Raw genomic sequence first — 24,283 nt, 5'->3', positions numbered from 1 at the left:
AAGTAGTAAATATAACAATTAACATAATATATTCAGTTAGGCATTCCCAAGTAATGCATAGCAAACAAACAAACAAAATGCACATGATGTATGCCTGTCATATGGCTGATGAGGCTCATCTGTCAGTTATCAAGCCAACCCGACAAGTCTAAAATCCTTAGACTATCCCCCGTCGCACATCCCCATGAGTCTATGCATAGTTTTTTCTCATTTCATTCATAATTCATACATTCATAAACATAACTTTACTCAATGGAGGATAACCATTCCCGGGAATTTATACGTGCCCGATCACCCTTACGATGTAGGGTCAATAGAGTATAGAGTCTCAACATGGAACACATGGTGGCAAACCACGATATTTAACTCAGAAAAGCTTGTATCTCGGATAACATTGAATGCATAAGCCACATAAGTATTCATAATCATTCATATTCATTACATAATCGTTCGTCATAGCCATAGCATCATATATTCTCCATGCATATACATTTTCCTCATATAACTTATCGTTTTTACCTTTACTTCATCCCAAGTTATCTCCAATTCCAAGCTTCAGCTAATTACTAGGCTTAATATTATATTTTATGACTAAAAGAATGAAAATAGAGGTTTAGAAGTTTGAAATTAGGTTTAAAATTCAAAAATCCAGATTTGCTAAAACAGGGGCCACACGTATGCGTGGATCGCAGCCCGAAAGGGTTTGGTCGTGTCGCGAGCGACTGGACGCGTACCCAAATCCCTAGTCACGCGCACGCGTGGGCATGAAAAATTCTCACTCGCGTACGTATGACTCCGAACCCGAAAAGGTTGGTCGCGTCGTGAGCAGCTAGACATGTACGCAAATGCCGAGTCACGCGTAAGCGTGGACCACGTGTACATGCGAGCGTACGTTTTTCCAAAATTTTTGTTAAGTTTGAAAGCTCTCTTCCTTCCTTCCTTAATGTTTTGCAGCATGAACGATGAGAAGGGAGGAAGGGGAAGCTGTGTTCATAAGGGCTATTGGGTTGGATTGGGTCTTGGGCCCATTTTGGGGTCCAATTCGCCCGGTTGGCCCGTTCGGCCCAATCTTGGGCCAAATTCTTTGAAATTAGTGTCAAAATTCTCGTTTTAATTACCTCTATCCTATTTTAATATAGTATTCACATTTCTAATTTTCTTTATTAACATTTAATTTATTGACTAATTATTTACTAATTTAACAGGATTTATAAGAAGATACCATATCCAACTCAAAACCTTAAAGTGTCAAGTTAATGGGTTTGATGACTTTTGATGCTGCTTCACTTTGAATACTCCTTGAGTACTAGACTGTGAAAGAATCAAGCATAAGATGAGAAGATACTACATCTAACTCAAAACCTTAAGTGTTGATTTTCAGCTCTGATACCACTTGTTGGCCCACTATAAAAATCTCTCAATCATTGGAGAGAATTCGGGAAGAAACTAAGTGAGAAATATAGGATAAGAAGACAACACATCTAACTCAAAACCTTAAAGTAGTAAGTTAATGAATTTCTCATCTTATAAACTTTCCCCTCTTTCTTATTTTTTTTAATATGAAATTATTTCATTACACTTCTCACACTTACTACTTAACAAAATGAAGTATGATTATGTCTCATAAAAAAATATAATAATGGCTTTACTTAAGAAACTAATTTAATGAAATAATATTTTTATTTTGATTGCCATAAAAAACTACTTCTAAAAAACTAGTAGTGCTTAAATTTAAGTTTTTACTTTAATATTGTAGATAACAAAAAAAGAAATCACCTTATTAATATAAATTTAAGAAAATTACTTCTAAAAAAAGAGTAAATGGATAAAAGTATATATGAAAAAAATTAAAGTGGATAAAAGTACATATTAAAAATTATAAATATCAAAATATATCTCAAATATTGGAAATTTTTTTATTTAAATTAAATAAATATAAAATTTACAAAAATACATAAAGTATAGCATAATTATATAAATACACAATTTGTCACATTCCAGTGACAGAGGAAAATTTCAAAATAAACATATCTCGGATACTGAGATCCAATCTGTGTCAGAATTCAGAAGTGTTAAATGGGGTCTCGGTATCCAATATACATGCAAAAATATAATATGGACTCAATTAGTGATAGACCCAAAAAATTTTAGAAGTGGGGACAAAAATATATATACTAAAATAAATTGTATTAAACATTACTAATTATATGAAGATATAAAAATTAAAAAGAATTAGTAAATACTTTCATTCTTAAAATACTATTCATTATATATAATTTATAAAAATAACTTTTTATTTCTAAAACTTAAACTTAAAATATTTTAATTAAATTATGGATAATTTATTATCCTAACTAATTTTTTTATACACATTTAATAATAAAAAACTGAATCAATTGGCACATTAACGCCTAACGATACACTAGTATTTATAATTTGAAATTAGAATTATATATAAATACTAAAAAAATTAAATTTGTATATGAAAAGTATGTTTATATAAAATAATAGAAATTTATTTTATAATTTTTTTCTTTCTTTCTTTTAAAAATAATTAAATTTGTTATATATTTTTTAATTTAATTTTGATATAATATTAGATGAAAAATTTTATGCATCTGTTTAATTACGTATTATAATTAAAATATTTTTCATTACTATTTCTAAAAATAAAAAATCTATTTTAAATTATTAAATTAATCAATTCATTTTAAAATTTTATATGAAACATAGGTACATATAATAGAACAAAAGAAAAAAAAAACAAGTAATAAGGATGAATAAATTGAGAATAAAATAAAATATATAAAGCCATGAATAGAATAAAACATTAGATTAATACCTAAATTATAATTGTTTGAATTAAAATTTTCAATTAAAAATATCAAAAAGAGAAACAATGAAATTGAAAAATACATACATAGAGTCATGGAGAACTATATAAAAAAAATGAAAAATTTAAAATTTACCTTTTGACAAAGAGAAAATGACAACTAGACAAGAAATAAAAAAAAAAGTTGAAAATATAAAAATAAGAGGAGGATTTAATGGAGGGTTAAAAAATGACCATATCTCGGATACTGAATTACCATGATCAAGCTCATATTTGCATTACTATATCTCGAATATTGAGTCGTATCCTGTTTTTGTTGTATTTCAGATATTGAGACCCCATTTAATTCTTCTAGCACAAATTGAAGTTTCGGTATCCAAAACCTATTTATTTTTCGAAATTCTCTTCAATAATTGAGATGTGACCAATTGTGTATTTATGTAATTATGCTGAACTTTATGTATTTTTGTTAATTTTATATTTATTTAATTTAAATATTAAAAAACTCCAAATATTATTTTTAGACAAAAGTATAGTTCAGATCTTACATATTTATTACGGGCATGACATTTTTGTCCATCAAAATCAGTTTTTAGAGTGTATTTTTGATATTTATAAACTTTAATATGTTTATTTACGACAAATTCTTTTATGAATATTTTTGTCTATTTATTCTCTAAACATTTAGTAATGCTTAAATTTAAGTCTTTGCATGATTAACTGATAAGAGTCACAAGTACCAGCAAAATATGCCGGTCAAGAAAATAAATATGAAAAAAACTTCTTATTCCAATAATACTCTTGAGAGCCAACAATTAAAACAATAACAAGTTTAATCACCCGTGCCATGCACGTGATAAGATTGAAATTATAATTTTAAGTTGTTATGTTAAATTTCATTTTAATTATAATAATTTAATTAATAAAAAAATAACTTGTATGCATTGTTTTTCTTTTTTTAATATAGTGTTAATTGTATTAACTATAAAATAGTTATTTAATGGGGTAAGTACGATTTTGGTCCCTAAGGTTTAGTGCCAGAATCGAAATCGTCCCTCTTGTATTTTTGGTATTAAAATCGTCCTTATCGTTTTTTTTCGTATTAAAATCGTCCTTTTTATTTTTTTTGGACAAAAATACCCTTCCCCTTTCCACTTTTTCCCTCCCCCTCCCTCCCACCCCACCCCACCTCCAACACCGGTTCCCCTTCTCCCCTCCCCCTCCCCCTCCCCACCCCCTCCCCCTCCCTGTTCCCCTTCCCCTCCACTAACGCCGCCACCGTCTCCCTCCCTGCCTCCCCTTCCCCTGTCCCCTTCCCCCTCCCCCTCCCCCTCCCCCTCCCCCTCCCCCTGTCCCCGTTCTCCACCCCGTTCCCCTTCCCCCCCCCCCACCAAGGCCGCCGCCGTTCCCCTCCCTGCCTCCCCTCAGCAACATAACAGGAGCGCCAATCTTTGGAACCAACTTGTGTGGTGGTAGACCTGAACAATTTATTCCATTTAGAATCTCCAGCGAGAAAGCATCTAACTCAAATTCCATATTTTCCTCTTCAGCACACACAGAGTCTGAACTTAAGTAGACTCTTTCATGTCCAGGTAATCCTGCAGTCATCTTGTTGTTGACATCACTGACACAATCCAAAGTTGGTGCAAGAATTGCTCTATCCTTGAAATAATTTTCAACAGATAAATTGGATAACATATCTGGATACACGAAATCAATGAGGTCATCCAAAGCTGTCTCAGAGTTCTTAATCAAAATGTCAGATGGTATATGAACGATCGATTCACCATCTGTTGTATCACCAGCCAAACCATCACCAATTTTGAGTAGCCATTCTGCAAAATTTCTGTGTTTTTGTATGTTGTTGTTTTCATCTAGTGACAATCTCATGTTTTTTGTAAGCTTCAAAACCTTACAGTTATGCCACAAATATGAAGAATTAATAGAAGACTGAATTATATCTTGCCTTGAGCCTCTAGGAATCACAGGTAAAATTTGTCTAAAATCTCCTCCGAGAACAACAACTTTACCTCCAAATGGCAAATGAGCATTATACGAATCTGAGCACCTTAAGATGTCTCTGAGGCATTTGTCTAAAGCTTCGTAAAAATACTTACTTATCATTGGAGCTTCATCCCATATGATTAATTTGGCCTTGGATATTAACCTTTGCAAGAGGACTTCCTTGTTTAATGCTACACAAAGAATCCTCATTTATGGCCAAAGGAATTTTAAACCTTGAATGTGCAGTTCTTCCATTAGGCAACAAAAGTACAGCAATCCCACTCGAAGCAACATTTAAAACGATACCTCCTTTAGACCTAATTGAGCATGATATAGTTGACCATAAGAACGTTTTTCTACAACCACCTTGACCGTATAAGAAGAAAAGTCCACCCATATTACCGCTAACAGCACCAATTATTTGATCGTATGCAAATTTTTGCTCATTAGTTAGCCTTTCTAAATACCCACCTAGTTCATTCGCAAGAGCATTAACGTCAAAGTTCAACTTTTCCATTATAATTCTGTCTTGTAAGCTGGACACCAAATTTTCTGAAGGATATGGCATTCCACAATATTCTTTCAATGACCTGCCATTTGACTGGAGCAAATCCTCAATTTTTGCAAGTGCAATATCTTTTATTTGGACTTTTGACATGATCAAATCTGTATTTTTTCAATTTAAAATAACACAATTACTTGAAAAATTATTAAATTAATCTCTGGTAAAAAATGTTTGAAATGCACTATTGAATGATAAATAACACTCCTTGTTTTCTATTTAAAAAATGCTTCATTAGTAACATGTCCTTTTAAAAAAATATTATTGTGATTAACATGAATATCAAAATCATTATAACATAAAATAAAAAAGACACACAAATAACCGATGCAAATGCAAGTATTGGAAGTATGTGGATTTAGTTACGGTTTCTTAGATTAAGTAGATATGGTTTACAGCAATGAATCAAAATTTGTATTAAGAGGAGGAAGTAAAGCAAGTACGAAATTAATATATATATATATATATATATATATATATATATATATATATAATCCAATTTTTAAGTAATGTTTTGTTATATTTCCTAAATATTATCAGAGAAAGAGAAAAAGTTAAAGTGATCACCAATAAACAATTTGCGATATGTATGATAATTTTATTCCCAAAAAAAAGCATTCTGTTAAAGAAAATAACTCCAAAAATTTCTTATCCAATACTTTTGTTATAATTATATGATAAATTGAATACTAACAGGGAAAAAATTATAATAGACTATAGTTACCTTCCATTTGCAGTAATCTTCTCTATTCATATAGTACGTCATCAGAGAGAAAGTTCCAAGTCTTTTGCTAAACAAAATCTGGCCTACTCATGTTATTTGATGTTAATAAAACAACAAAAAGTCTCCTTAAAAAAGTTGCAGAGTGCCATGTTCCTGCTTCAGAGATTGCATCAATGAATTCTCTGTCATCCTGCAACAGTCCTAGAGCATAGCATGCATCTTTGAAGGAGTCATAAACGACACCATCAACTGTTCTTAGATCACTGAAACTCGTGCATCCCTTTTGAATGTTCAAAAGTAGCCTTAGATAGTAATCTTCCTTATTCATTGGTGGTATATGAGATATCCTTCCTATGGCATAGCCTTGCTTTCTATGAGTCCACATATGATGCTCTCCATTCCAAACAAATTTTGTTGGAAACTCAGAATAAGTCAGATTTTTGGCATCATTATGGACTTCATTTGCTTTGAACCATCCAATCAACATAGATTCCTTGAAAAAAGAAGTCTCAACAACTAACTGAATTGTATCGGTATCTTTGTAGACAATTGGCATATCATCAGGAAGATGAAATGGCAATCTTATTACTGCTGGTTCCTTCATTTGAATAGGATAACCAAACAATCTCCATGCAGCTTCACATGCTGATATATATCTACAATCATAATAATTACGTATTTCATCTACCTGAGATTCATTGCTTTGATAAAATGCAGCTGTCACCCTGTCATTACCCTTGTGAAGATACTTAAACAGATATTTGATTGCTGAAGTTTGGCAAGTATACTCAACATTGATGTGACATCCAAATTTTAGAAGAAGGTCGGGATTGTATGGAACTATGAATGAATTGTCAACCTCTATATTTTTCTTTGATACAGTTCGCCCATCATCTCTTCTTTGATATCTTGGAAAGCCTGCTTCGTCAATAATTGTCCTATCTCGAAATGCCTTGGGAAAAAACTTTGAGCATTTACCATTGATCATGCATTGGCTCTTTCTATTTAAATGACCGCATGGACCATGAACCATATATTTCTCAACAGCAGCATACAATTTTGGATTTTCCTTCTTATCTGGAATCTCTGTCTTAATAACCTTGTCTATGTCATCAACAGTTCGTGGTTTTGATTCCGGATGCATGAATAAAAGAAGATGAGCATGAGGTAGACCTCTTTTCTGAAACTCTATGGTTAGACAATCTGCAAATTTAAAAATATTAACTGTAGATAATATAGATAGAGTAAATAAAAACTCGTAGGAAGATTAGTTATACTTACATCCAATAATCTTTCCAAAGAATGTTCCTCTCTTCAATTCCTTAATTAATTTATCAACCTTCAACTTGAATATTCTACATAAGATGTCTGGTCTATCCTCTGCATGGAGTCCTTGGGGTGTTACCTCTCTTTTTATCTCATTCCATTCTGGATTACATGTCATAGTGATAAAGTAACTTGAATATCCAGCATATTTACATATTGCAAAAGCATCTTTGCAATTGTTGAACATGTACCTTGGACCACCAGTAAAACTCTTTGGGAGAATAATTCTTTGTCCAGTGTTAATGGCATTAGTTTCACCACGAACCATACACTCATGCAATTGCTTGAACTTGCCTAGCCTCAAGTTTGGTTGTTTCAATCGTAAGTATAAAAGCCGTTCTGACTCAACCATAGTGTAGGCATCTACTATGAATTGTTGCAGTAATCTTCTTGACCGCAAAAGGACCTGAGACTCGTTAGTCCTTCTCTGAAGTCTGTATGCAAAGAAGTCTCTCATGCTTATTATTGATCTTTTCTGAGTTCTCCTGACATTTGGTCGAGAAGAAGTAGCTATATGTAATCTGTAACCATCCTCACCGTATGGAAACAACAAAGGATATTGAAGAGCAAGGTACATTGGATGTGATACTTCTATCCTCTGCAAGATTCTTGATTTTGTCTCAATTATTATATCCCTATTAACTCCGCTCTCGTCAATATCTCCAACTATCAGTGCAACAACTTCAGATGCCGTTGGCAAATTATATGTCCTTGCATCAGTATTTCTTCTGGTTATTAATCGTAACTTAACATCAGCAGACCCATCAAATTGGAATCTATCCCGTGCTGAACGAAATGCCTTTGCTAGGACATTATTTTCATCTATCATGACTTTCAAGGACGAAACAATTTCAGTTTCCATCAATTATGCACTGATGTTTGACCTGTTAATGAATAAACAATATATGAGAACTTTAACTCATTTGTCAAGCTTCGAGAAGATCGCATGAGAATTTAACTCCTCATTATATTATATTACTATAATCAGCATTTTAGATAAAATTAGGAAACAGAAGAATTACACGCGTGAGTCGAACAATTACCTAAATGATTCCATGCGGTTTGTAATCTCATTATCAGTATCATAAATGTATAGTTGGGCAAATTTTGGTTTCTCACTTTCCGGTGGTAGTAAACTGCCAATACGGTGATAATTTTGACCTCCAATGCGAAAGATAGGAGGTACACCACCTTTGTTTATAGAATGGTCAACTCTTCCTGCCATAGAAGTGAATGCAAACATTCCGTTGAAAGCCCTTATGTTTTTAAGAAAGTATATGCTTTTTTTGTCCGTTCCACTATGTAACTCTTGCAACGTTTGAGGTGGATGCTTTAAGAAAGGCAATTCAACCTTTCCTTCCATACAACATAAAGAAAATATAGGATTGGAGCTACGTCTTGACTTTTCCAAGCATTCATCTAGCCACATCAAGGCCTGACAATGTATACATTGGTATATGGGATCTCCAAGATTCAATGTATCTAAAGAATTTATAACATCAGTTAATTGTTGTCCAGAATTCAAGAGATTTTAAAATAAAAAAGAGAATACATCAATACCTTCTTCATCTATTGGGTTTAGACCATGGTACCCATGTGATATTTCAATATCTTCTGGCTCATAATTGATATCATCAACGGCTTCGATCATTGAATTGAGATAAACGTATATCAATATAATAACAAAAGTTCAAATTCTCACTTTTTTTTGCAGAAATAAATAAGATTAGAAATTAATTCCAACTTTATCGAAAATAAAGCAAAAAACAAAGATATCAACCTTCATAATCTCTAAGAGGATCAATATTAGAATTTCCGCATGCTTGAATTGATGATTCACTAATGCAATGTCGAGACTCTCTAAACAATTCATTTCCACTCTTTGTGACAGACTTTATAACCTGTGAAGCTTGGATCATTGTCTTTTCAATAGCTATCCTAATGTCATTAGCAGTTTTTCCAATAAGAAAATAGCAAAGAAATATTGAAATAGTTAATGTTATATAATTTTCACATGTACCTGTTTGATAAATGTTCAAAAGCTGGTACAATAGTTGACTGAAGACTCGAAGAACACTGATTATTACCACGATGATCATCACGATTTTTTATACTATCAGTATTTTTTCCTGAATTAGTTGTTACCAATATTGGTGTTTGAATTATGTTTTCACGTCCACGTCTTGGGTTTTCATTTGAGAGTAAAGGAATAGGAGACTTTTTATTCACCAAATCTGAAAGTAAGTTAAAAAGAAAACAAACGAATATTATAGTATCATAGGAGAAATAGAATTAATAAAACAAATCAAAAGAGAAAATAGAAGAGTGAAAATAAAATAAAAAATTGGATGAGAGCCACCAGAAGTCAAAACACATGCATAATTAAATTGCCAAATCACCAATTAACCCATATCCGCTATTATTAATATTGACCACTTAAATAATTCATTACAAACCATGCAACGCTTTTCACATAGTGTAATTTTCTAGTTGCTGCTGTTAAAATAACATGCCAGATATACATGCCCGTGTTTTACAGATTCAATAGAATAAAAAATGAACTGTTCTAGTATAAACCTCTTTTTTCTATGATATATTTTGAAATTAGACATATACCAATTTACCATTTGATCCATTTATCAAAATAGCATGTTTTATATATTAAAACATATTATATTTATAGCAAGATTCATTTATATTAGACACATTAAAATTTTAATATATTAAAACAATATTCATGTGAATTTTAAAATTAACGTGCCTAACATGTATCTAAGTAATAACGGGCCTGCTGATGGGTCCAGTTTTCATGTATCTAAGTACCTAATATTGACGATTTGAATAATAGGCAGCACAATTAGCCAAATTCATTTCATTTAATTTAATGCTACCAAATGTGAGTTTAATTAAGAACTGAGACGCTGAACTCTATTTGAGCAATCAGGCTTCTCAAATCATGTGTGGATAGAAGAGGTCAGTGAGGAAATTTGTACTTTAGCCTATTTAGGCATATTGGGTATATAAAATCAGACTAACAGAGATTTGATAAACAACAAATTAATAAATAGCTGTCCTAAGTTAATAATAATTGACTATTACGACTTATATATATATATACACACTAATTACAAATGATATGAATTTTTAATGGAAATACTTGATACTAATAGAAAAAAATTATATAAATAGAAATTATTAAATTTCAATTTCAATTTCATATAATAAAATAATGGTTTTCAAAAGAAAATTATGATTTTAAATTATTTTATTACTATGTTGATAAGACACTGCGATTATTTTGAAATTATTTTACGGGTAATAAATATTTATTAAATTAAATTTATTTTTTTTAAATATTACTAAACTATTTATTTATTTAATTTAAAATCAATTATTACCCGTGTATATAATCTAATACATATATTTATTAAATTAAAATTATTTTCAAAATAGACATTAAATTTAAATAAACGATATGATTTTGCAATAATATTTAAATTATTTTGTTAATCTTAATTTCAATTTTAATTTTATATGTATAATATTATTATTATATATGAAGCAGTTTTATATTGCTTTAATTATAGAGATTTACTATAATTATATAAAATTTAATTTGAGGAAATAATTTATCTTGCTCTAAATAATATACTAAAACCGTTATTATATTATCTTTTTTATGGTTAATTGAATTTATCAATGATTTTCTTGTGTAAATCGTTATTACCCAATTTTTAATAATTACTTAATATACAAAATTTGAAATTAAAAATTGTTATTATTAATTCAATTAACTGGTTAATTGAGTAATAATTGTCAAAATATTAAGGTACAAAATTATTGATTTACTAAATAATGAACGTGTATTAGCAAATGTAATAAAAGCATTATCGAAATTATAATTTTATTACAAATCATTATCGTAATTAATCAATGATTTTATTACAAATCATTATCGAAATTAAAGTACAAAATTATCACGTGCATTAATTACTTAATTAAAGTACAAAATCATTGATTTATTCAATTTTATTCATTGGTATATAATTTTCAATCTTATTCATTTGATTTACCTTTAACAAAATATTCTATTACTTCAAATTATATTTTGTTAAGATATAATTATTTAGATTATTACTAATTTTATTTTATACCAATTAATAAATTATGATTATATGACACGGGTGTAATTTAAATTTTATCTACGAATTATTTATCGTAAGAATATACAACATATTATTTACCGTGATAATTTAATTTGATTGATTTCTATTTTATTTACGTACATAAATAATTAAAATATATAACATAAATATCGTAATTATTATAATTCTATGATATAATTATAATTAACATATTTTGTCATAATTAAATATTGATTTGATATAATTATAATGAAAATACTTTCCCAAAATAATATAATCTACTATTATTCATCAACTAATTATTTGGTAATAAATCTTAATATGATTTTTTACATCTCCACTATGGGAAATAATTACTTAGATATACCAAATAATATGTAACATATTACTACCTGTATAAGTTAGGGCACAAAGACAGGATTTAATTAAGGTGATTGAAACTTTCACCAATCAGAATATGACCTCAATCGAATAAAAAATGGTACTCAATTTTGCATTAATTAGCTAGTAAAAAAAAATAACATACTCATTCATTATTCATGTTTTATTATATTTTTAAAATAATATATAAAAAATATATATCATGTGTATAAAAATATGACTATTAGTAATTTTATTAATAAACCTTTTTTTAAACAATTTATAATTTCAATTTTAATAAAAAATCTGACGAAATCATTTCGCTTGCCATAGATAATATACTAAAACTGTTAGTATATTATTTTCTATATGGTTAATTAAATTTCTCTAAAACTAATATTATAATTAGAATTTCAATTTAAAATGTAAAATTAGAAATTATTAGGGAAATAAGTAATATAAAACAATATAAAATTCGATTAGATTTATTTTATATTCGATTATATTGTATTTTTATATTATCTAAATTTATTATAATTATCTAAAACAATAATTATAAATATAAAATTATCTTAACATTATAATTTATCTTATTTTCAAAATATGTTATCACGTGCTGTCTTAAATAAATTTTCGATAAATTACAATTTAAAACACGGGTGAATTTCAACTTTTGCCATCGATTATTGGTAAATAAATTTTATTCTAATTATAAATAAAATTTGTTTTTATTGACAAATAAATTATCTTTAGGTCAACGATTTAATATATGTGTACGTTTATTTTGTGTCAAATATAATGAAAATACAAATAAAGAAATAAAGGATAAAAATAAACTTAATAATATTGGACACTACTTCATTGTATTAAATTATTTAAAAATAGCACATCCACAAAAAATAATCGTAATATATAAATTGATGCAATAATTTAAAATTCTATAATTATAATTTAATCAAATACTAATAGTGAAACCAAATTACCTAAACAATATTGAACCTATTCTAGTTCTTAGTCACGTATAGTATAGAATCATTCGTGTAACGACAACCAACTGAAATAACATCGTAAGTTTCAATATTTAGAATTCGTGCAAACTCAGACCATCCTCTTGTTAGATAAGCTTCATCATCCGCTATCCATGCAATGCGGCAAGGTATAGAATTGGCACACCGAGAAACCAAACTAACTCTTATTCCCCTCAATGGCATTGCATGCATGCAAAAAAAAGTTGGTAATTTTTGAAAAAAAAATCAAAATATGTTAAAAAATTATTCTAATAATGAACAGTTTAAACTAAGAAATTTTAAATATATTACCAATCGTTGAAATTGCATATCTGAATTTGTCACGAATTTAGCAAAACTGAACTGAAACTGAGGGAATTCAATTTCATTATGTGCTCCACTTCGAAGATTTTCAGGCAGACGTAAAAAGCATGGAGGGGATAGAACTTGAACTTGCCCTATAAAGTTCCGTGGATGCAATTCCTCAATCAAAAATCGAGCTCCTCTTAAGAAATCTAACTTTAACCACATTCCATTGGGTTGGTCATAATAGGTGAGTAGATCCAACCATCCTTCGGTAAAGTAGAGACTATTGCCTCTTCTTTGAACACTTACATCCATGTAGTTGGAACCCGAATCAGTGAAGACAACTCGATGAGGTATTTCATGGATGTGATGCATTGTAAACGATTGTGGCAAAAGACAATCGAACTGAAATATTAGACGATAAGAATAACTTAGAATAACAACAAATAAAAAATTATCAAAAGAATAATATCATATAATGAGTATATGAAAAATATTATAAAAAATTATAAATTGTACCTTAAAAAGGATCAACTTCAATAAAAAACGAAGAATACATTCTTATTCTATGAAGTAGTAAAAAAAAATACTAAATATAAAATTATGAATTGACTCTCAAATTTAGATTCGTGTACAACAGGAAAACACTATATATAGACTTTAGTAAAACAAAAATAAATATGTAAATTACCTATTATTAAGGTAATTTTTAATAATGCATTAAATATTGATTTGATACAATTATAATGAATATATATTCCTAAATTAGTATAATTATATATTAATTTCATCATATCCAGGAACGAAGATTAGTACAATAATTTGAATGTGAATCAAAATAGATTGAAATATATGATGAATACAGTTAGGAACAATAATGAATAATTTTAATGAAATTATTAACCATAATCAATTAGTATAATGAACATATGTTCCTAATCTTTGTTATGTATCAAAAATAATTTAACGGAATATAATTTGAATAAAAAGTATTTTTAATTGATAATTGATAAGTAGTTTAGTAGTGTATTAAATTTTGATTTGATACAATTATAATGAAAATATGTTTTTAAATTAGTATAATTATATATTATTAATTAAATATTAATTACAATATAATGATATTAAAAATCTTTTTTATAAAATAATTTAAAAAAATTATTTGATATACGTGAATCGGGTAACAAATATTTTTTATTATTATTACTATTATTGATATTATTATTATCATTAAAATTATTAAAAGTATTTTTAATTAATAACTGATAAGTAGTTTAACAATGCATTAAATATTGATTTGATATAATTATAATGAAGATATGTTGCTAAATTAGTATAATTATATATTATAATATAATTATATTAAAGATCTTTTTTATAAAATAATTTAGAAAAATTATTTGATATACGGGTAACAAAGATTATTATTACTATTATTGATATTATTATTATCATTAAAATTATTAAAAGTATTTATAATTGATAATTGATAAGTAGTTTAATAGTGCATTAAATATTGATTTGATATAATTATAATAAAGATATGTTACTAAATTTGTATAATTATATACTATTCATTTAGTATTAATTATAATATAATTGCAATAAAATAATTTAGAATAGAAAAAAAATATTTCGTTTTGGAGAGAAAACGGAGGCATGAGAGATCGACACGTCACCTTTAGCAGTAGGGGGAAAACCCAGTTTTAGTATATTAAGTAGATTTTACAATTAATGAACACATATTTACTACTACTATTCGTTACAATACTGCAACTCATCTATTACTCTTTGGGGATCCTATTGACAAAATGGATGTAAAAAAGAACAATACAATTTTAGAATCTAATTCATCTCATCTTTCTTGATTAATTAATTAATTTACTTTTCCTCTGTGTTAATGCATGCTTGAATTTCTTCCAGTGTTTTTCCTTTGGTTTCTGGAACTAGTTTTGCTACAAATACAATAGTTAAGAGGCACCCAACAGCATATAAAAAGAAAGTACCTGTCCAAAAGATAATAATACAAAATTAATCATCCGTATAAAATATATAATAAAATATAAAATATAAATTAAAAATAAATTAAATAACTCATGATAATTGATTTTTTTTCTACACAATGTTATTTATAGAAATGTTACTTACCAGGAGCACTCCAATCCATTAAAAAATTGTAAGTATATGAAACTATCCAAGCTCCAAGCCATGTCAATAACACTACCAAGCTCCCAGCACTTCCCTTAATATTTATGGGAAAGATCTGCAATGTGACATATTGTATTAGAAAAAAAATATTTTCTTAATTTTTCTACTATTTATTAAACGAATTTTTATTTTTATAAATTAAATAAATATAATAATTACCAAAATAAATAATTTAAAAAATATTTACTGAAATAAATACTCCTTTCTTATTTTATTTACGTATGTATCTTGCATACATTTGTCTTATCTCGTTTACACTGTAAACGAGATACATGCAAAATTATCTTGTTTACAATATAAATAAAATAAGAGAGATATTTATTTCAATAAATATTTTTTAAATTATCTATTTTGGTAATTATTACATTTATTTAATTTATAAAAATAAAAAATCCGTTATTAAACTCTTAACTATAATACATACCTCAGACATAATCACCCAAGGAACTGATCCCATTCCAATTGCAAATGATGCAATATATATCTGATAACAACAAAAACCAATAGATGAATCATTTTCAGCTCAAAATCTGAATCTAAATAATAAGCTTAAGGATTGTAAATTTAATTGAAGGGGAAAAATTAAACTCACCAACACACCAGAAACTACTAATGTTGGCACCCACTCAAGCAATAAGCTTTGACCCTGAATTCATTGAGTCACAAAAAATAAAATTTATGAACTGAATAATAAAATATATGCACATTATATCTATAGTTAAATTAAATATATATATATATATATATATATATATATATATATATATATATATATATATATATATATAGACTTGCCTTAAGAAAGAAAGCAATTCCAGTAATAAAACAGCCTAAGAAAGTGCCACTAGCAGAAACCTGTGAACAAATAAAACTTTAGTTTAAGTATCAAACTTCTGATTCTCATTATTTCATATAACTGAGTGTTAACAAAAAAAGATTTTTTTTTTTACTGTTATAAGAGGTCTTCTTCCAGTTTTATCCATCAGTATTGCTCCCAATGCTGTAAATGGAACCTGTGAATCATTGTAACAAATGAAGTTCATACATGAAAATGTAGGTATATGATTACTTTCTTAGAACTTAGAAGCATTTGTATAGAGTGATCAACTACCTGTATTAAAGCATAGGCTATGGTACCAACTTTTCCTGAAGAAAGCCCTGCAACAAATCAAACCATAGATGAATGAACATGATATGAAGAAACAGAATTACTTGTTCTTCTCATTACTTACCAGAAGCTACAAAAGTCTCAGATGCATAGAATCCTATACCATTGATTCCACTAGCTTGTTGACATACCATTAAACCAACACCAATCTGAAATTATGTAACAAACTATTAGAATTTAGAAACCTTTGATTTGACCAATTTAATTACATTTTGTGACTAAGTTTCTGCAATAAATAGTATGTTACTTACAACTAAAGATCTCATATATTTGCTTTGGAACAAATCCAATAGCTTAGCTTTTGGAAGGCTTTGAAGACTTTCAATATAATCCTGTTCAAATCACCAAATTTGTTCGACTCAATTCGTATGCATACACTGTCAGAGTAAAATAGTTTTAAATTGACGCACGCCAAATCAAATTCGACCATGTAAGCGAAAATAGTATCTCAAAAAGACCACTCTTGCTTACATGGCAGCAACTAATTGGATATCAGCCTCTTATTATGATCAGAGATTATAATATTGAAAGCTAAGTACCAGAATTTCTTGAGCTTCATGTGAAATATCAGCATCTTTACCCCTAAGTCTTCTCAAAGCAAGTTGAAATTCCTTTTCACGCCCAACTTTTGCCTGAAAGAAAATCATGCTCATTTTAATTAATTTTCATTTCACAGCTTGGTTTCTTATTATTATTGTATATAATAATGCTTAATTAATTAATTAATTATTACCAGCCATCTAGGAGATTCTGGAATGAAACACAAACCAATCAACAAGCAAATGCAAGGTGCTAAGCCTTCAAAATTTGCAAACAAAGCCAATAGAATTAGACCATTTTTTCTTCACAACTAAAGCAAGATTTTGAATAAATTAAACGATGTCGTTACTTAATTAATTACCTGCTAGTGCTAGTAGTCTCCAATTTACAACACTTCCTATTAAGAATGAGACTGATGATCCAATCACAATGAGAAGCTGGTTTGTTGTTGCAAGTCCTCCACGAAGATTTTTAGGTGCTATTTCTGCTATATATATTGGAACCTGTTCCATTTTCTTAGTCATTAATATTAATATATATATGAATAAGCTAAGATCTATATTATTTGAACATTGTAGTAATATATATACCACATATGAGATAACTCCAATTCCATAGCCAGTGAAAAATCTTCCCAAGTCAAGTATGAAAGAGTCCTGCATTATATTATCAATGTTATAATATGAAAAATAATCTTGTGTGATGCAGAAAATGGAATTATTGTTATTAATTACCTTGGAGAAGAAGACAGCTATCCAACCTGTAATGCAAAATCCTGATGAAATTCTCATGGCCTGTAAGTAATTACAACAATAATAAGAAACTTAACATTAATTAGTACTTGAATTGAAGATATTAATTAAGCATATACATACTCCTTTGCGGCCAATGAAATCAGTAATGTGACCACTTGTTATAGCCCCAAGCATTGCTCCAATCGTTACTAATGAACCAAACAACGAAAACTGCCACCATTTTACATCAAATTATTAACACGTGAAATCGACTGCACATGAGTTTCATCTTATAATATAGTAAAAATTCAGCTACAATCGATTTCACGTAAAGTTGATAACTGAGGGCCATTAGATGAAAATTTAGTCAAATCACTTTACGTGAAGTCGACTGCACTTGAGTTTCCACCTTATGATATATATAAAAAGGGAAATTGATAATAAGTAATTAACCTGAGCAAGAGAGAGATTAAGATCTGCTCTAATAGCTGCTTGAGTTGGTGCTGAATAACCCACCTGATCCACATAATGTTCATCATTCAACATGCAATTAAAAAAATTTAGTACTTAATTAAGCTAAGGTTAATTGAACATACACAAGTTCCAAATGAGAAAGAACCACAAACAGCAACAAGTGTGCTAAGTATAACCATCCCAATGGAGGAGGATCCATCATGATCTGATCCAATATCATGTGCATGTTGAATAAACGGTTCTTGCAAATCACCACCACCACTCTCAACATCTTTGTGTTCCTCAATTGCCATCTCAAACAAAAAGAATGTGGTAGTATGTAGTAGTTGTTGTTGAAAAGAGACAGCATGCAAATTAAAAGAATAGAATGCTACTTATATTGAATTTTCGCCATCATTGTTATTATTATGTTGGATAGGATTATACAACTTTCCAACGTGAAATATATAATACACTCAACTTGGTATAACAATTGAATATAACTATCAATCTTGGTTACGTTTGTAAAACACTTAGTTGCCTTATGAATTCTAATCTAACTGAATATGTATATATAACAATTATTGCATAAATAACAATTTTACACGTCACTACGTGCTTGCATCAAATTTAAAATGAATATATAAAAGATTGAATTGATTATTGCATGAAGGGTTAAAAACACATAAGATCACGTGGGATAGAAGCTGTCAGTGGTGGTAGCGGTTAGAATGACAGAGCAAATTCTGACGTATTCCTAAATATATAGAAAAGAAGAAATGCAAGTTGCAAATATTGAATATAGTTTGGTCTTTAGGATTCTTTATCCATCTAGCTATGCTTACGTGGTTCTTACTCGGATCAACCACCTTAGCTTCTTTCATACATACATACATACATACATACATTACGCACGCGGCAAGCGTGATCAATCATTATTTATTCATTTATTTATGGAATAATTATAAAGAAAATTCAAAAACTAGTAAAATTTATTTTTTTGACTATTATTTTTAGTTATTAATTTAATTTATTTAGTTTAATAATTTAACAATATATTTTTTATTTATATTTTTAAATATTAATAACTAAATAATAATTAAAAAATATATATTCTACTCGTCTTCTAATATTTCTCGTAATTATGCAAGATATATTGTTAATATCAGGTTTTGGAATAGTGATGCATGTGTTAGGAATAAAAAAATATTATGTAACCAGGAGGGTAGTTGCAGATATTTTTGTTTGGTTGTTTATTAATGAGGCATTAAGAAAACGAATTAGTACTTATGATTCAAACTTGGAGGTTTCATTGCATCAATATAATATCTTGAGCAGTGTTAGAGGATCAATAACTTTTAATATTTGTAGTCATTAAATAATTATTAATAATAATTTTAATGGTGTGAGATTGATGTGAAATTTCATTCAATGATCTATTTTTTTTTTGTTAATTACATACTGACTATAATTTAATAAAATTATTAGCCCCTAAATTTTTTATAATATCTTTTTGCTGAACACACACATGGTAATACATATTTTTTTAATGACAGCTAAGCTTTCTAAAAGTATTCAATGTTTATTGAATATAATAATAATTTTATACGTGTATTTTTTTCTCCTACCATATCTCTTAATTTAACAAGTTAAAAATTAATCTGTCGTCGATCATAATTTTATTTAAGAATTTATTGGTTTGTGGCTAATTAATAAATTGTTACATGCACAAGATAAAATTTAAACAATCAATACTGATTTAAACAAACTAATAAATTAACCACTAAATCAACCTAACTTAATTTAATAATTCTGTATGTTTACAATGAATCAAAATGCTGTATATGAATATCATAAGTCATTATTTTTTGAATATATTTTTGCGTATTTTACATTTTTAATAAAATAATTAAACTTTCTCACAACCTAATTATTTTGATAATGATTCAAAATCATCCGTTAGCACAAAATGCATTCGATTCAATAAGTCTTCTTACAAGAAAATCCAACCAATTAAGTTCAAAATACCAAAATGTTCAATCTTCTTGTTTCGATCAATAAATCAAGTCAGATTTGTCTAACATAAAATATCCGACCTGATTTCGGGAGCAAACTAATTACTTCAAACTCTATGATATGATAGTTATTAACATAATTTAACTCTAAATTAGTATTACTATTCAAGCCACTTTTCAGAAAGAACTCTGAATAAATAAAGACAATTCTATGATATTAAAGTAAGATTCATCTTCTTTGTTAAATGGTGTGTGTCATGGTTAAATCTAAAACACATGTCGTTTCGATCTTATTTTTTGGGTATAGTTGTTGTGTGCTGTTGGTGATAGTATTTGTAGTTGGAGTCCAATCTCTTTTTAGAATGTCTCTAAACAAGCATTGTAATAGATGTTAAGTGGATCATGATAAAATATTAATGAAATGTTAATTAAATAAGTCTGAAATATTAAATTATTTTAAAAAATATTATTTTATTATATTTTTTTTTGTTTACCCAAATGGTATCCCCCAATCCGACAGGTTAAGGACTAATTCGTCGCGGATTTGAGCTCCATCTAAGGGTCTGTCGCTGACCAATGGGTTGCTGCATGCAAAAGGCGGAGTTCGAACTCCCGACACTTGCTTTATTATATTGTTACTAAATCTATGTTACTTGTGCAATGGACTTTAGAAGGTGAACTTGATATGGGCTATTACGTGAATATGTAAGACACTTGTTGACACAGTTGTTGCCTTGTTGGGTCTATGAAATTTATGTAAATAAGAACCAAAGCCAATACCGACCAAAAAAAAAAAAACCAAAGCCAATTCAATGGGTCTGAGAATGGAAAAAATCTTATAAAATTTTTTTATATGGTTACAATAGTTTTATCGTGGGTCCCGTCATTTACGTTGTTTTTGTAGTTAATTAAGAGTAAATTTTTAATTAAGATTTTATGGAAGTTTAGTTTTTGAGGTATGATTATATATTCTTCTGAAAAATATTAGGTTTTGGAGTTGTGGTGATTACAATAGCTTTAAGTAGTTGTAGAAGACAAGGATTGAGAGATAAATGATGTGGTGAATTGCTTTGATTGTTATATTAGTCATGGACTAATTATTTCATAGTTTTTGTTTTTACACATTGCCAACATACATATTATTGTTGGATATTAGCTAATATGAATACGGACCTAGATATTTTTTGAATTCAATCTTTTTTTTTTATTTACATCAGGGTATCTATCAAATTGAAAGTTTAATGACTAATTTCTCAAATACTGTAGAGAGACAAAGTGGAGATTCTTTTAAGCAAGCAAGCTCTATTTTTATCCTCTAATAAATATCGAATGCGAAAGAAATAGTTAAAAGACACAGACCTTCATCTATCTGTGCTAACTTGTGTTGGTTAAATTCAATCTTTTAAACGAATACACCAAGGCCTAACAAGCCAAAATAAAAAAACTACGACCCAAGTCCTTTTTTTATACCATAAAAATTTTGTTATTCGATCCTACAAAACTACCAACAACCTGATCGAGTCCATCACTACCTTCACCAATTTTACATGATCTACCTTACTATGACTCTCCTAAGTCTATCCTAAAATTATTTACAATCCACCAACTTTAAATTAAAATAATATATTCCTATCTTAGTTAATATTTATATTCAATTTTTTATCAACTCTTAATAATTTTCTAATATTATCTTGTCAAACTCATTTACAAGATAAATTATCTGAAGTATGAGATCTATTTTTATAAACTGCTGATCTTATCTGCAACGACTACAAAAAAAAATTAACATGTAAAAACATCCATTAGCTTCTAAAATGTAACATACACCATCAACATGTAAGAAAAAAAATTTTCTATCAGTACCATAGAGATTTCCAATAAAAAAGCGTTTAAAGCCCTCAAAATCCAACCTTCAAACTCTCTGTTACGTTATAAATACCTACCTTAAGTAGCTTTAATCATTCAAGTTCGTAATCTCTCTATAGGCTCATATTTTTTAGAATAAAGTATTAAATTGGTCCTTTATGTTTGGACGTAATTTTATTTTGATCTTTAAAATTTAAAGTGTCATATTTGAATTCAAAAAAATTTTATTTAGTTTCAATGTAGTCACACTGTGAGATTAAAGCTAAATAATTAACAGAATGTTCTACATAACAGCAATACAAAAATAAAATTGATAATTTAGAAAATAAGTATAAATTCCAGAGACACAAAATCAAACTTAAATGCATCAATATATTTATTTATAATTTTTCTTACAATTTAAATGAAATATTTTCTATGGAACTAAAAAGAATGATAAATAAATATATTGATGTACTCACGTTTGATTTTGTGTCTCTAGAGTTTGTACTTATTCTCTAAATTATCGATCTTGTTCTTGTATTGCTGTTATGTAGGACATTCCGTTAATTATTTAATTTTAAACTCACAATAAAACTACATTAAAGCTAAATAAAATTTTTTTAAAATCAAATAAAACATTTTAAACCTTAAGAAACAAAATAATTTAATACTTTATCCTAATTTTTTATTTACTTAACATTTGAAGTCTTTTCAAGTATTCCTTGCCTCGTCCTAAACTCTATAATATTATTATTTGCATAAAGTCCAGATCCCACACATCCTTATTGTAACAAGAATAATCAATTTTTTTAAGAAGAGTGTAATAACTTTTTATAATAGAATAAATAAAATTTTCGTGAACACAAAAATTAAATCAATTTTTAATTTTTTTTGTACTTTTATTTATAATTTAATTAAAATATAAATATAATTTAATAAAACTGTTGATAAAGTTAAATTATAAATATAAACCTAGTTTAATTCTATTTTCAATAAAAGGATAAACTACTAAAATTATTTCTGATTTTTTAAGATGTTAATAAAAATGTTCTCTATATTTTATACGGACAAAAATATATTCAAAATTGAAAATTCTCAAGTGAGTTGAGAAGGGAGTTGAATCAAGAAATCACTTTTTAAATTAAAGAACAACTTGTGCAGAAAACAGGTTTTAGGAGATTATTTGCGTTTTTATTTTGTGTTGCGGTAGGAGACAAAACGAAACTGGAAGTTACAGATTTTAGGGAAGAAAAAGAGTAACACCACGATATGTCTTGGTTTGGCCACAAAGTACAATGTAATCTACATCCAATCTCCACAACAATAATGGTAGAATTTTTACTATAATCAAAATCGAATTACAGTCACCAATTCCAAAAAATCTCATATTCTTGTACTACCCTAAGTTAACTAAGGTTTAATTCAACACCTAAATGCTAATTCAACCTAATTAAAGGAAACTAAGTGTACTCAACCAAGCACACTTTTGAATATAACTTTTCAAACAAAATAAATATATGGCTTTTGTGTGAATGCTCTCTTTGTCTTTGGTTTCCTTTAATAAACTCAATTTTTAGACACGAGATGAAGAACACACTCAAAACACAATGATTAAAATCTGATTTTTCTCAATATGATCTACACGAAAAGATTACTCTCATCCTTGATAAATTTCCCATATATAAGACTTGATCTTCTTCATGAATGGTATGAAAACAAATCTCCATGACACAAGCTAGCCGTTGCATCATTTAGGCTACATGATCGTTGGTCTTTGACGACCAAAATTTTTCTTCTTTGTTTCATCATACACTAAAAAAGTGCAATAGATTCCCTTTATTTGATTCTGATTTTAATAAGGATTTTGAATGAATTATATGCTGGATGGCCTGTTGCAAGATCTTTCCAATTATAACAAGGGATTCGTAGTAAATACAAAAAGATGTGGTATTGAAATTATAAAAAATTTGACTTTTTGGAATTCTGTCTATAACTTTCTGTAGGTTTGAAAAACAAAGAGAAGATTTGTACCAATGAGATATCTTTCTCC

At 28.2% G+C, this 24,283-nt stretch overlaps 3 protein-coding genes across 3 annotated transcripts; all 3 read right to left on the bottom strand.

Annotated features, from left to right (window-relative positions):
• Positions 1-4,099: 4,099 nt before the first annotated feature.
• LOC130974431 (uncharacterized) lies at positions 4,100-5,495 on the bottom strand. The gene is made up of 2 exons (XM_057899318.1): positions 5,001-5,495; positions 4,100-4,744 (listed from the first exon to the last, which is right to left on the bottom strand). Exons 1-2 carry the CDS (start codon positions 5,493-5,495, stop codon positions 4,100-4,102), a joined length of 1,140 nt encoding a protein of 379 aa, XP_057755301.1.
• Positions 5,496-6,190: 695 nt separating this feature from the next.
• LOC130974430 (uncharacterized) lies at positions 6,191-8,311 on the bottom strand. Its single transcript, XM_057899317.1, has 2 exons — positions 7,405-8,311; positions 6,191-7,326 (listed from the first exon to the last, which is right to left on the bottom strand). The coding sequence occupies exons 1-2, from the start codon at positions 8,309-8,311 to the stop codon at positions 6,191-6,193; spliced, it is 2,043 nt and encodes a 680-aa protein (XP_057755300.1).
• A 6,636-nt stretch (positions 8,312-14,947) lies between these two features.
• LOC130974844 (sugar transporter ERD6-like 16) lies at positions 14,948-18,885 on the bottom strand. The gene is made up of 17 exons (XM_057899685.1): positions 18,514-18,885; positions 18,371-18,433; positions 18,059-18,148; positions 17,918-17,977; positions 17,774-17,839; positions 17,545-17,686; positions 17,377-17,441; positions 17,183-17,275; positions 16,895-16,975; positions 16,708-16,792; positions 16,587-16,633; positions 16,426-16,488; positions 16,271-16,330; positions 16,068-16,121; positions 15,900-15,959; positions 15,416-15,530; positions 14,948-15,273 (listed from the first exon to the last, which is right to left on the bottom strand). Exons 1-17 carry the CDS (start codon positions 18,682-18,684, stop codon positions 15,149-15,151), a joined length of 1,440 nt encoding a protein of 479 aa, XP_057755668.1. The 5' UTR covers positions 18,685-18,885; the 3' UTR covers positions 14,948-15,148.
• Positions 18,886-24,283: the final 5,398 nt, after the last annotated feature.

The sequence above is a fragment of the Arachis stenosperma genome, chromosome 4 (genome assembly GCF_014773155.1).
Source record: "Arachis stenosperma cultivar V10309 chromosome 4, arast.V10309.gnm1.PFL2, whole genome shotgun sequence".
Lineage (NCBI taxonomy): Eukaryota > Viridiplantae > Streptophyta > Magnoliopsida > Fabales > Fabaceae > Arachis > Arachis stenosperma.
Note: the sequence above shows the minus strand (reverse complement) of the source record. Positions and strands in the feature narration are given on the sequence as shown.